At 38.1% G+C, this 15,551-nt stretch overlaps 1 protein-coding gene across 1 annotated transcript; it reads right to left on the reverse strand.

The window, feature by feature from the left end:
- Window positions 1-6,449: 6,449 nt before the first annotated feature.
- LOC139718352 (monocarboxylate transporter 13-like) lies at window positions 6,450-14,856 on the reverse strand. The gene is made up of 7 exons (XM_071629828.1): window positions 14,815-14,856; window positions 14,246-14,597; window positions 13,115-13,411; window positions 12,209-12,636; window positions 9,073-9,298; window positions 7,347-7,490; window positions 6,450-6,721 (listed from the first exon to the last, which is right to left on the reverse strand). Exons 1-7 carry the CDS (start codon window positions 14,854-14,856, stop codon window positions 6,450-6,452), a joined length of 1,761 nt encoding a protein of 586 aa, XP_071485929.1.
- Between the last annotated feature and the right edge of the window lie 695 nt (window positions 14,857-15,551).

Below are 15,551 nucleotides of genomic sequence, written 5' to 3' on the forward strand. Positions count from 1 at the left end.
TCATAGTGATTACACATATTTTTAACTAGACTTCGCTGAAAAGAGACAATAATAATTATGGTTAAGTGTGTTAGCCTTACTGTTTTTCATCTCTGTTTATATGGCAGGGGGATGTCTACGAGTGGTAACATTTCGTCAATTTCCTTCCGAATTCTAAATACTTCATTATGAATGCAATAAGGCATTATTCCACAAGTTAGATTTTGCGTTATTATATTACAGATGGAATGTAATGATATTTTCGTTGATCTATAATGTCATGCCACACTCATCTTATTCTCTGCTCGAAAGCAGAATTTCAGTTTTGTAATTAGAGAATATAGCACTCCCTAACACGTATTAGATCATACTGTCTTTCTTTTAACATATATATAGGGACACTGAGAATATAATCTAGTCTAGATCGTTATCTTTTCATCGATCTTGTATCGACGCTGGACAAGCAGTATTTATTACCAAAAGTTTATTTTGACCTTTATAATGAATAAATAATGTGTGTAAAAGTTTTCACTTGAAGCAACTTATAGAGCATTCCTTATTCACACGTCTTCCGCTCCCTCTCTATCGCTCTATCTATTTCTCGTTCTTCACTATGTTCACTTTACTATTGAATAAACCGCATTAGATCTTACAGAAAGCATGAAAAGATTGTCCAAAATACTGTCACATGCTCATCAATGTCAAAACACATTGATTCATTTCATTTCCAATTATTCTGATGACTGAAGTGTTTGCTTGCGCTATGTTATTTAATTGTAGGACCGGACACACCATCACCATTTCCTCGGTCATCGCATTCAAATGCACAGTACAGCAACTCCATAATCTTCCCATTCTTCTTCATTATAATATGCATGTTACATGGCTTTAGTAGAGTTATACAAGATGATGCAGTGCACTCCCGTCATAAGGTCCTTGGGACCGACGGTTTTAATTCGTTATTCGAAATTTCGTTATAGCCGAGCAGTGAAGTATATGAAGATAATTATATAGATGATGATTTTGGGACCTTAGTATCTACTTCGTTGTAACTAGAGTTTGGTTATAACCGTATTCGTGAAAACTGGAGTGCACTGCACCAAGCCTATAGAGACTTCACTATAAGGTCCCGTTCATGCTTCCGCAAGGTTATGAATTTGTCGAGGAAATCAGAAACATTAATTGAATGATTTGTATATAGGTATATATTTACTCAAACGAGATTTTCAGAAACCAGATGGTGTTCTCAAGTGGAGGTGTGATTGTTTTATACTGAAATGGAAACCACCTCTTATCAGGAGGAAGAACGCTACATTCACTTCCTGCATAGAAAATACACGTTAAGCAGCACTTAACATGATAGCGTATGCACGTAATCATTAAATTGATGATATGAAAGTCTGGATGTAAATAGTTGATGTGCAGATCCTATGCTAAATTACAGTCTGCCTGTCTCCTTTCAAGGTATCGTGAAGGTCTGATGGCAGTTTTTTTATAATTATTTGACTGCACCGATGATTTTATATAACATAGCCAGGAAATAAGGCTTCATTACTGTGAATGTGTACATCTACGTGATCGGGAAATGACAAGATCATGATTATTACCTGGCCGGGTCATGGGGAATATCATGCCAATTCTTGTCCAAACATTGCTACTTTAGGTGTAATTCATGCAATATGTCATATATGAGTGGCGCACTAACAGTTGATCTTAAATGCATAATTTACCATATGCAGATGGAACAAAAATCCAGCATTAGTGCTTCAAAATAGGTCTAAAATGTGAGTTATAGAAAGAAACAACTAATGTGAAAATTTGAACCAGTATTATCGATGTTAAGTATTGTCAAATATACAAAATGTGAAGAATAGTTATAATAAAAAAAAATCCAGATTAAACCGTCTACATGCAGTTATAGCTTAATGAAAAATAGTGATACCTCCTTATATTCTAGGCTTTATTGAAAAAAAAATATATATATGGATGTTTTGTGATACAACCGACCTACACATATGAATCAAAATGATATCTTGAACATTTTAAATCACTGCTCCCAAAGGTACACGGGACCTTTAAAATTTGTTTTGTCATGCTTATTGTATGGCAGTAAAAGAAACTTAGATATTTTTTAATGAAAAAAAAATAACTGTTTTGTTTGGTACTTGTACATGATATGAAATATACTTGTAATAGCCTTAGCCCAAATTTATTATGGCCTCCGAACTGAAAAAAAAAAAATACAAAGGCGATTATCATCACACAATTCATAGTCACTGTTAGGAATAACAGATAATGTTCACCACAGTCGATTCTACCGTGTGTTTTATAAAGGCAGCAAGAAGTGAATTGCAGGGGATCTTTATATCTCCCGTGCTTTGCTTTTACTTCTTTTACAATGGCACAATGATAATATTTCATACAACTTCAGAGCACTTCATAAATTTCATAGTTTTCTCCTTGGTCTAAATTGTATGCGTCTATGGATTACGCATATTATTGTTTTGTTTTAATTGTCGTTTTCGCTTACACGTGTTTCAGTTACAGTTTGTGGTAGCGATGGTACTAAGTATAGCGCAATTAATTCAAACATTACCTGCTTCGCTAAAAACACTGATACTAAATCATGCGTAATTTATAGCCTGCCTAACATTTAAAGGTCCTCCACATAATTGCAATATCAACTGGTTTGATCTTACTTTAAATCAGTCGACTGCGATTAGGAATTACGGTCAAGGGTGAGAGTCTTGTTCTGTTTTAGTTTTATAATATTAATTACCTAAGTTGAAATGATTCATTCGGAAATTGTACATTAGTTTTATGAATGGACTGAGTCGTCGATACAGAATACAAGCATGTTCTGTTCTGAGTGGACCTCTCAGTTCTTTTTTTCTCTAAACATAACTTTGTACTTTGCTGGTGTGGATGTTTGAGCGGTTTTTTTTTTTTTTTTGGTAACTATTATTTTTTTCTTTTTTCACACAGTCGAATGTATGCCTGTTATTATACAATTATTTATACAATGATTTTACAATGATTTACTATATGGCATGTTTTGTTGGAAAAAGACTGAAAATAAAATGATTTAAATTGAACTGAATTAAGTATATTGAGCTCCTTCCACAGGGCATTTTTTTAATATAGCTTTCGGTGTTTTTGGCAACTTTAATCTGTCTGTATTTTGTTTATGATACACATTGGCAGGTGAAGAAGCATCATTAAAAAAAGAAAAAAAAGTGATCAGGATGACTCTGAAAGTTATTACCACGTAGGAATCAGGTTGTGATATGGAGATAAGCAAGTATGATGACGAATACCAATGTTTGTTTGTTTTTTCAATTAAAGATTGGCAAGGCGAGGAAATGTCTGTTCTTTGAACATCAATGGCGTTATGGAACGTACACCGACGCTTGATTTCTGTTACTGTTACAACCTTCATGTTTGAATTTTAGCAAATCCTTGCAGGTGTACATTTTGAGCTGTCATACATTTCAAAACATAGTACACGTGCACAAAATATTGAGGTAACTTCTTGAGGAAAATCGTGATAAGACCAGATTAATCCTACTCTAAAACAGAAAATAGTTCCTTTGGTATGCTCCTGTTCATGGTTGAATGTCTTACTTTAATCCAGATTTGTGTTCTAAAACAGAAATTCCTTTAGAACAAGGAAAGAGTGGTGTGAAGTACTCTGAAAGTATTACAAATGCAGGAAATGAGTCCCACTGTTCAAACAGATACTTCAATGAAGACAATATACAGCATGCACACGAAAACTAATACTTGATATCCGGTAGCAAAGGTTGTGCTTTTTTTCTTACATTACGCGGGTAAGGATTCGAACGTGACGGGGAAGTTTTTGTCTTTCACCTGTGTTGACCGTGTCGTACTCAGCTTCCGCGTCATTTTGGTAGAAAAAAACTAGACAGGGAAATAACAACATATCATTTCCAACGATCCCTTTCTATTTCTTTCTTACTTTTTCCCTCTTTATCTATTTTCTCACTAAAGAAAATGACGAAATTAATATGTCTGAGAAGATATTTCTGAGTAGTGTTTAACCACACTCTGTTCCGCCATGATAGGACCTTTGTCCTTATTTGAAACTTTATTCTGAACTGCTAAAAGAATTTAAAAAAAAAACCGATGTACTTTCGTTTCTCGAGCAATTTGCACCAACAAGTCAATGACACACATAAACTCTCTTTTTCTCTGTCTCTGAATCTTTCCTTACTTCTTCCATTACAAAATAAAATGTCTGCTACCGACCTCAGCACTGCATCTCTGCCTATACATCTTGCACAGCAGAGTTTGCATTTAGTTAATAATACTTTCAGACATACTTCATAAACTTTTATAACACGTGTATAACGACGGTGATACTGATCGATAACAATGGCAATGAAGCTTCAGCTGCAGTTCATTATTCATTTTCCGACCCCTAACCTGCACAAGAGAAGAATTTGCTATATAACTGTATATTTGTACTTTTTTATTTTGTTTTTCTCTTATGTTCCGGTCATTGTTGTGCCCGTGCTCCCCTTCTCAATCTTAAACTCGTTTTTAACCGGGACCTACGCTCAACAAGCTCGCTTTTAAGTAGGTTCCTTCATATTTCTTTAGCATTCATTCACAGATTCCAAACTTAGCAGATCGACCACTATTATGTTTTACATATTTGCAATATTCTATGTATGTCATGTATTTCATTTAATTTTGTTATATTTGATGTAATTTTTCATCGAGAAATATGAAAATAAATTGAAATTATTGTGACACTTAGAGTAACAGTGTCGAATCGCTTTCATTACGCGTTATATCAGTAGAAACAAAGGAAAACAAAATTAAGCATGCAGATTTTATTTTCGACTCATTTTGATTCAATAAGATTCAGTTTGATTCATTTTGATTGTTCTATTAATCTAAGCCGCTACTTCATGTCCGTTCAATGGTGTGTGTGTATGTGTATGTGTGTGTATATATGTATATATATATATATATATATATATATATATATATGTATATATCTGTGGGTGTGCGAGCGTGCGTGAGGGGGAAAGAAAGTCTTGTGATTATGTGTATATAGGGCATGTTTAAACAATCAGGGATAGTGTTGGTATAGTTCTCACAATATAAATGACGTATAGGATATGAATAGTCTGTCACTTTGTACATTCTACATGTATAATGTCTTTTGTGAGAGAAATAAGAAATGTCTTTAAAAGGAAGAATATTTCTGAGTGGTGAAAAAGTAAAGGGAATGATCAATACAAGAAATATAGTACAGGGAATTATTACTATTATTATTATTTATTCGGCAATTCAATATACATGTACAATACAAGCGGACATAAAATACAAACAGAAAATCGTATTACATGATATAAAAATTGTGGAATGTGGAAGAAATATGAAAGATTAGATTGGGATATACTTATACTTTTAGTGACGGATCGAATCATTCATTATTAAGGGTGTGTCAACGTTGATATCTTCACATTAATTTCCTAGCGCAGATTTATGGTCAAGAAAAACAAATTGCGAGGCGATGCCATCTGAATCTTATTGATGCAATTGAATTTATTTTCTTCTTTTTTTCAGGAGGACATACTTATAATAAGGAATCTAAACATGATCTTGGGCATGCATGGCTTTATTGCAATATCAAATAAGTGGTAATACACAAATTAAAAACATGTGCACAGAGTATCAAGCCAAATATATCGCATAATCTAATCTGCAATGAGAAGAAAAAAACAAATTGAGGGGTCTACGAAATAATATTAACTGTACCAGATTTTTTTTAATCATTGTGTGGGAAACATTTCACGTAGTTACCTGCGAACACGTAAAGTTTAGTTATTCCAAATTCGTTTCCAAATTATTAATCAATAATGTGGAACTATCACATTCCACGCTTGTTCAACGCTTTAACAGCCAGATAGCTTGATATACACGTGTCATTTTGCCATGAAGTCATGGTACATAATGTTATGGCAAATTATACAGAGTCTGCTAAAATCAGTACGGGCCAGTGCGTGCTTAGGTTTGATGTCTGTGTTATCACCGGGATAGTTATTGCCATTGAATTTCAGTTCCCATAGCCATGATAGCACGCAGCTAGGCATAATAAACTTCACCAGCAGGAACATACTAGAAGTCAGACATACCGTTTCAATAAATTTGCTTGGCATCATTTGGGCTTCTCTCTGTCGAACATCACCCATATTTTAAAGCTTTTATTTACAGGAATAAAAAAAAAATAAAGTGTTCCATCAAATATATACAAATGTCATAACATCATAGTGTATCTACCGGTGCCTCTCACAAACAATGCTTATAACAATTCAAGTTGACGACCTAAACATCGCCACAAAATTCCATCACAAAATAAGTTATGTCTAATAACTATACTCTCTGTCATCCCCAAGGTGTGAGATTGTGTTTGTAAATATTCGTGTTTTCACTGGTCATCGATCCGAACGTTCCTCCCCTCCGTTTTTCCCGGCCGTCCCGTAACTATCCGAGTCCATCCCTCCCCGCATGAAAAGCTTCGTCATCTCGATAATGTTTCTTCCGCCGCCAAGTCCGTGCGGGGCGCCCTCTCGCGAGCGTTTTTCCTGTATTTTCCGCTTGAGATGGATTATGGGAATGGTGGTGAAGATCACCATGGCCAGCAGAAAGACGTAAGTGTTGACGTAGAAGTCGTCGTTGTACGAAAGGGTAGCGTCGTATATTGCACCTATAGCAGGAAGGGAAAAAATAAACTCAATGTAGTTATTGCTTGATGATATTCGGCGACTTACGACGGAATAAGGAAAGGGGGGTGTTGAAAGAGCATGGAAAAATCAAGGCAATTGTATAAAAGCGAACACATAAATACAATCACGTCCCCTCAATATTTTGTTGTTTCTAGCTTTGGAGGACATTTTCGTCAGCAATATATAACATCAAGCGATAGAACTATGATCTAATTAAGTACCAATGTTAATGAATCGACTTCACAAGACTCTTCACAGTCACGCACTCTACATTAGGTTTAACAGAGTTTTCTTGCGAGGTTTGAATACTATGATTTAAATGATTCAGAGTCTCCCCACCCCTCCATATACTCACGCAAAGACGACAAAAACAACAACAAAACACGATGACTTCTGATACCCCGAATAGACCTATACGTGTATACATGATATCCCAGCCTTGATGTCCAAAGTTTCTTGTTGGTTTATATTCCCTTAATCTAAATCCTTAGGAACATTCTTATTGACGTTCCCTTCCCCACCAATTTCCAAGCCAGATCGCATTATACTAAAATACTGCTGTAATGAACTGGAAAGTATTGATACTTTGCAAGGAGGCCGTCCTACCAGCTAGAGTCGGTCCTACGATGATTGCTATCCCGGGTGGCACCTGACAGTACGACCAGGACGTTCTACGCAGGTCTTTCCTGATGAGGGACGTATTCAATGGAAATATCAGCGCGTTGTAAATGCCGTTGAAAAATCCAATACCTTGGTAAGGCAAGAGTGTATAGGTCAATGACATGTTAGTATAAATCAAAAGTTTTTGGAGTGGACGTTGTCAGAACTGATTACGAAAATGCGCTACTATGTTATATTCTTGAATTATAATCTTTATATCTTGGAAGAGGTTCATCTGATTGGTAATTCTCTAATTAAGGTGACATTTCGTTTGTACACAACCAAAGAAAACTATTTACCTCGCGTGAGCCTTCGCCTACTGTCTATGACAAGCTTCATCAGACTGGCGTTGACTCGCCGTAGATGGGGTGTAGGCAGTCTTACAGTCCGAGAGACCCTAACCCTAACCCACTTATGGATAGGGCCCATAGTATCACCACAAACTCAGAGGATGTACAGATTGAAGAAGAACATAATTAAATAATTAAGTCCTCACTCAGATTATGTGGATACCTTGACTGGTCGTTTAGACAGGTGAAACAACAGATGACCCAAATGCCCAAGGACAAACCCATGTCAATCCAGAACACCAAGATGAAATTCATTGTCACGATCCCTTATCTAAAAAGCACTCCAAATAAAAGGATCTTCACCTAATACAATATTGCTACCACCATGCGCCCCTCACAAAACTATAAGGACTGTTGGTTCACCCCAAGGACAAAAGATCACCTGAGGACTCGACAGGAGTGGTGTACCAAATACTAGTACCTGGTGAGGATTGTGACAAAGTTTACATTTGGGGAGGGGCAGAAAATTTGGAGTCAGGAAGTCAGAACATCAAAAAGAGGCAGGGTCACTGGGAAGACATATTTTCACAAGGGCCTAAAAGAAGGAGGCACCTCTCACTCCTAAAAAGTCAGCCATAAGTGATCGCGTGGCTCAGGAAAACCACATCATTGACTGGAAAAGAGCAAGATTGTGTCCAAAGACAGCAATAAATTCACACGTTGGATAAGAGAGGCTATCACTTACAACAGGGCGGAAACACATGATGAATCGTGACGATAGGCAATACAAAATTAATTATCTTCAGCGTGTATTCCCATTCTCTCGGTCTGTAAACTGCCTATACCCCATCTACGGCGAGTCAACGCCAGTCTGATGAAGCCTACAGACAGTAGGCGCAAACTCACGCAAGGTACAGTTTTCTTTGGTTGTGTACAAACGAAATTACGCCTTAATTATAATCATTATATTCGAAAAAGACCCATTCAAAAGTGTCGTTATCAAATCTCTAACCCATTTCTTCGATGGTCTTGTCACAAGTGGAAGTGTGGTGATTGAGGGAACCCGTCTGTGCTGGATTGGGGATTTACGAATTACCATTTCAAGTCACTGTTATTAATAACTCTTTTATGCTATAATGTCATTGTCTTAAATATATGACGTTTGTTTATAGGGGTGTCCTGTGATATAAATCACATTCATGATTTCTACCTATCTCTTATGTGAGATTTTTATACATTATTTGTTATGACAATTAAAAAAAATCAACGTGTGGTTAAAATCATTGATGAGCTAGTCTCAAAATGTGGCGTCAATGAACGCACGAAACCGTTGAGGTGTGTCTTTTACGCTACATGATAAAATAAGTGTCTACGGTACTCACACACTGCATAGAAAACCAGGAGTGCAGTTCCCCTGGCAAAGGTGACAATGTAGGTGACCACGCCCATGATACCACAACATATCACAAAGACGTGGACCAGTGGGAAGGGCAGCCGCTCGCCGAACACCCCGGCTGCCATCCGTCCCACCATGTCAGACGCCCCTTTAATCGTCATGACCAGTGACGCCGTAGCTGGTTCTATTCCAATAGACAGCATGTAGTTAACCTGCAAGGGACAGGAATGAATCAGTCATAATTGCCATTGAGTAGATGATAACCCTTCAATAATATGATTAATGATAACATTAGGGATAACGCCCTCAGGTAAATTGACATGAACTTGAGCGAGAAACTTTCAAATATGCCATCATGTCAATCTTCACAGAGAATTGAGACAAAACATTTTTTTTTAATTCTGAAACTAGTATCTAATAGTAATAATAATAATAATTGCATTTATATGGCGCTTCATACTGACGTTTCTAAGCGCACTTTTGCTACTCATACAAATAGACTACAAAACACAATAACATTAACAAAATCAGCGTTAACAGTAACAAAAGAAGAAGAAAGAAAAGAAAAGAAAAGAAAAGAAAAGAAAAGAAAAATACATGTGATACAATGGTACAATAATTGACAACTGTGTGCGCCTCCAGAAAAATAGCATCTAACATCGAAACACCAAGATCTATGAGTTTTAGAAGTACGGCGACAAGAAGAAACAAACAATTATTGTTGTGATTCAATTATTAACATCAAATTAAAACAGATGTTTAAAGCCTATAAATAAGAGCAACGTAATTTTATACAATGTAGTGATACTGACATTGTACGAAAAAAAAAAGATTTCTAAATGTGGATTCACTTGTATGTTTGCTTCAGTTTGCATGTGATTCGGAGATATAAAGATTACCATTCTTATGTTATGTATGACATCTTATGAACTTGTCACAGCAATCATAGCGGATAGGAGTTCGTGTTGGTACACATTACTATTTAGCTGATAGAACTAAAACTGTGCAAAGGTTTGACAAAGTGACTACTAAACAAAATCGCTAACCAGTAGTTCACGTGAAGTTCGGGAATTGATATTTTGTCTCAAGATAATTGAAAATCAATCATTTTTGTAAACTTACAAAATATTAACACACCAATTTATTAGTATTGCATGAGTTTTGCCGAACTGGAAGATATTAAAGGGATGGTATAGTTTTGGTTGACATGGGAATTCAGATCTTAATCTTTTGTGAGATGAGTAGAAACCACCTTTAGATGATATTTAAGAACATACAATTTGAAGAATAACTACAAGTTTATAATAGATATCGGTTTTGAAATGACTGAAATATCCCCCCCCCCCCAAAAAAAAAAAGTAAAGCAAAGTGGTCCAAATAAAAGGTGGGAGTCCTACCATTTTTAGGACCTATATATTTTTGGATATATCAGCAATTTCAAAACCAATTTTAATCAAATTAATTAGAATTCTTCAGTATAAGGGTATGGACTTCAATATATTTCATATTGAGGCTTTTTCATTCTCTCACGAAAAGTGCGAAAAGTTGAAGCTTCATCTGAAGCAAAAATATACAATCCCTTTAAATCGGAAAATTGCAGTACCATCCTTTGTTTTATCAGAAAACAAAGGAAAATAAAATTCTTGTTTATAGTGAAAAAATGATATTCCAAGACTTATACCCCTTTCCCGCTGCCCGTCTCAGTGAACCACCGAGAGGTTCCCCGGTGAATTCACCGGGGAACCTCTCGGTGAAAGTTTGAGTGCCGTCGTTTCACACTGCTCTCGGTGAAACTTTCCCCTAGACGGGTTTTCTGCTCGCAACGTGGGTGATCTTATGTACTTGAGTTTGTTTTGCATCTGCGATTTGGGTTTTTTCGATCCCATGTTCGGCAAGTTTTCGGAGGAGGGACTCGTACGCGGCTAGCGTCAGCCGACGTCCCGCTCAGTTCTTCGTTCACTGCTGCCTCGATCGCTACGTAATTGAAGTCATTCCAGCCATTTGCAAAATTCCTTCAAATTTCAACAGCACAAAACGTCAACGGATTTCTCCTGTACACTGTAAACCCAGCACTTGACGAGAAAAGCACAAAATACGAAAAAATCAAGCAAGAGGCGCACTGTATCAGACTTTACTGGAAGAGTTAAGAGCTAGACACTAGAGGGAGACGAAGAAGGAGGAAGCATCAAATCGATCAAGTACATATGTACACTGTAAACCTATATCAGCTTTGTATACAGTACACGGCGTGCTAATTACTAGTAAACAATACAATGCCCAGCACGATGCAAAACAATGCCGTCGCACTGTGAACGCCACATTGCACACGAAACGACATACTAGTACTATACTATGTAATGTCGTGTGTATGTTTACAAACACGAATTACTAGTACCCTGTACGTGTGGATTTGGAAGGTCGAGTGCGCGCTAGCTAGCTGAAAACGTGTGCATGACCAGAAACAAAACATGACCTTTGACATAATCTGCATATTTTCCCCGGTGTTTCACCGAGACAACCTTTCACACTGGGCGCTCTCGGTGAACCACCGGGTGATCTCTCGTTGAACTATCGGTGTTCACCCAGGACGCTTCTCGGGTAAAAATTGCCCAAAATTTCATCGGTGTTTCACCTAGGCTTCCCCTAGGTTTCAACCGAGTGACCTTTCACAATTTCCTCATAATTGATGGGCTTGCTTGTTGTCTTCTTATCAATATTGAAAGATAAGAGTTTATTCAAAATCATCTTCGAAAGTGGAGGGTTGTTATGTGATGGCGTTTGGCTCAGTTGCTTTTTATGTGAAAGTGTGACTAAAGTTCATTTTCATGAACTTTGTACAACTTTACCGTGATTACAGTTGCAGGACTTCTGAGCTTTTAATCAATTTTCTTGCTAGATTTCTAAACGGGAAGTGTGACATGGATTGACTTTTCATTTAGCTTTATTATTCAAATTTGTCACATTTTGGGGAAGTTGTCACCACATTGTTTCTATTAATGACTTCGTTGTTTGTTTGTTTGTTTGTTTGTTTGTTATTGTTTTGTTGTTTTTTTTGGGGGGGAGGACACAAAAAAAGATATCCACACACTTTGTAGTCTACAGTCTTGTTTTGATATACTCACAAGGTGAATGAAGGGAAAGACGTATCCAACCCCTTTGATGAGTTGTGCGACCATGAATATGAGGAAGATTGGATCAAGCCACAGCTCCGTTTGGCAGGAAATACAACATTTCCTCGGAGGGTCTTTTTCTCTGCGGATCATGTCTGCCAACCAGCCGCTCTCCGACACTGTGTCATCGACCTCCGCTTCTTCCTTGCCTTCTTCATTACGTCGTACGATGACCGTATCGACATTCTCTTCGCAGTCCTCCATAATGAGATCGTCGATGCCGTCGTCGTCGTCGTACTCGTCGTCGTATACCGGTTGCTTGAACACCGCGCAGCACGGGAGTCCTATCACCACGGTAAGGGCAGACAAGACGCGCAATGTGTTTCGCAGACCGACGGCGCCTACCAAAGATTCGACGACGGGGTTCATCGTAAGGGAACCTTTCATGTACGAGGAGATGAACAGAAAAAGTAGAAGATAATGTTTCAGTGTGGGAAAGAAATGCTGTGGAAGGTTAAATGAATAAAAATTTAAAGACAATTTCATTTTCCTAACTATACTAGAGGATAATTGATCAAACGTTTCACATTGATTATCCACGTGTCGGCAGGAAAATGTGACGCTCTTAGGATGCAAAATAATCGAAATGAGTTCAAAATATATGAAGCTGTACAGATTTGTTTTCGCAGTACATAAAAGAAAAATACCCATTCGTACAAACTGCTATATTTTTATACTACTTATATCAGGTCACTTATTTTTAGTGACAAAATAAGATAAGAAACACTTCTCCCACCCCTAGATAAAGAGAACACAGACTCATACACACAAACAACCCCCCCCCCCCCCAAAAAAAAAAAAAAAAAAAAAAATGGAACGAATATAAAATCAACATAGGATTGTATTTCGCTGCCGTACCAAATGGTATCCCAGCAACCAGGAAGCAAGTGGCGAGCACGTGGTGGCGGTCCGGAAACCACGCCCCTGTCAGGATGAGGGGCGTGTTATAGGTGAGGTTACAGGAGAAACCGAACATGATGCTGTACGTGAGTATCATCCACCAGAAGTCGCGTACGAAGGAGCTGACGAGCAGGCTGAAGGAGCCGAGTCCCACCGCGAACAGCGCACAGGGCCGACAGCCGAAGCGCATGTAGAGGCGAGTGGAGATCGGGTTGCACACATAGGCAAGGCCAAATGCCAGCGAGCCCACCCAACCTAGGGAGATAGAGGGGATGCCATGGGTCTTTAGAACAATAATCAAGCTATTCATGACGACTGCAATAATACTACGGTCTTCTTCATCCACTATATTTAAAGCTTCTTTAATAGTGCTGCCCCTATACACTACGTGAGGACCCTGTAGCTGCCATTATCATTACCCTCTAGTGTTGTCAAAGGTAGGCCTACCCAATTGTAAACCTGGGTCGAGAGTGATATGGTGAGTTGAAAGATATATTGTCCCTGGACATAGGCACTTGACGGGATTCGAACTCGGGACTTCGGATTTGAACGTCAAGAGTCTTATCCAATATGCCACAGCACCCCTACTGTAAGTGATGTACACATCAAATGAAGATGAAAAAAGGGTAATTTATGTAAAAAAAAATGAAATGAAAAGAAGTACTTCCGCATACTTCATGATCAACGAATTAGCCTTTCTTACTTGTTCCATAAAACATCATGCTTTATATTTGGTAAACTGATTAAATAGAACCCATTCGTTTTATTACGTCTCCTATGTCATGTCAGATAATTGCAAGACATCATCGACAAAAGGTTTGAAAGAAGCTTATTTTCATGTTTAATTTTTGTGTGAAAAAGGAAATGTAGTGATGACTTTTGTGTGTCTATTTGATAAACGAGAAACTTTATCTTATATGCACTTAAAGAATAGAGGCATCACTGTTTCATGAATATTATAATATTAAAATTCTAAATATCATAAGTTCTAATGAAAAGGTTTTAACCTTAGCACAATATCCGGCGGCACCTGCAATAGGACGGCAAGTGGTTGAGGTTTGACTGGAAAGAACTGTGAAAGGTGCTTACTGACTGACGCCGTCTTATCCTGGTGGTAGGTCTCGAGAATGTAGGGCATGAGCTCTCCGAAACTCATGACGATTCCGAAGAACGGAATGTCGATGATGAACCCTGCCAAGCACACCATCCAGCCGCGAAGGTTCCTCACTCTCCTCAGGTACGCCAGGGGAGACAGCTTGCGAGGCGACGAGGGCGGCGTCTTCGAATTGAAAGGGTCTGCGGTCGTCGTTCTCGTCGTCGACGACGACGTCCGGGTGGGCGACATCGGAGGCGACATCGCGTCGGCGATGCGGATGGACATGAGGTAGGCGGTGTCCGTAGGCGAGGCATCGCGTGAGAGAAGGGGAGACCTGGTGTCATCCTGTACAGAGAGGTGTATCATGAGCATAATAAACCATGTTTCACCTGACTCCAATCAATCGAGTAACACCAACAAGAATTTGAGGTGTGAGTTTTCTTCAGTCTTCAGTGCCCTTTGTACAAATGAAATTTGTAAAATCACACCTGCTGATCTACATTTTTAGGAACAATCATGTTGGAAAAAAGGAACCATGCAGCGTTAAGCGAACCCGTCATACCAACTGTCTTCCGGGCAGCGACACTACCACCAGGCCATTCATGGTTGCCGGCCACGATGAACTTGGAGCAAATACCCACTCTAGAAATTCAGAAGAATTGAAGAAGACTCATCCCTCATATCTTCACCCCAGCCTCTGCTTAATAATCCCTTACTTTAATTACAATACCTTCCACTCCCTTCGATTACCTAACATAACAATGTCGGAATTTTGGAGCTTGAGTATTTGTTCTAAGATCATTGTCATCATTGTGTCACTGCCGGCATGGCTGGCAACCAAGGATAGCCTGGTGGCAGTGTTGCTGGTCGGAAAACAGTAGATGAAAGGTTCGATTCCCGCTGGTTAGTTATCTCTCTTTTTTGACATGCTCATTAAAGACTTAAATTAGCCGTTGCAATTTTACAAATGTCATTTGTACAGAAGGCAGAAAAATTGAAGAAAACTCTTACCTCATATCTTCATCCCTCTGCTTAATAATCTCTTGCTTTCACCAAAAGGAATGTTAAAAGATTTCATCAAAATCGGAAAAAATATGATAAAGCCGTAAAAACTTAAAGTTTCAAAGGATTTCAAATAAGTAATTTGTATGTACATGTCAATGTGAAACTTGTGTTACAATAAAATTTACCTTTATAGGCCTGTTTTGACTCAGACACCTCCTGCGTTAGTTTTCATGGGTGCAAACAACATTATTGCTCTCTATTCCGAATTTACATTCAGACCAAAATAACATTCAA

This window comes from Diadema antillarum, unplaced genomic scaffold (assembly GCF_040938485.1).
Source record: "Diadema antillarum isolate AM-2024a unplaced genomic scaffold, OU_Dant_1.0 scf00000093, whole genome shotgun sequence".
Taxonomy (NCBI): Eukaryota; Metazoa; Echinodermata; class Echinoidea; order Diadematoida; family Diadematidae; genus Diadema; species Diadema antillarum.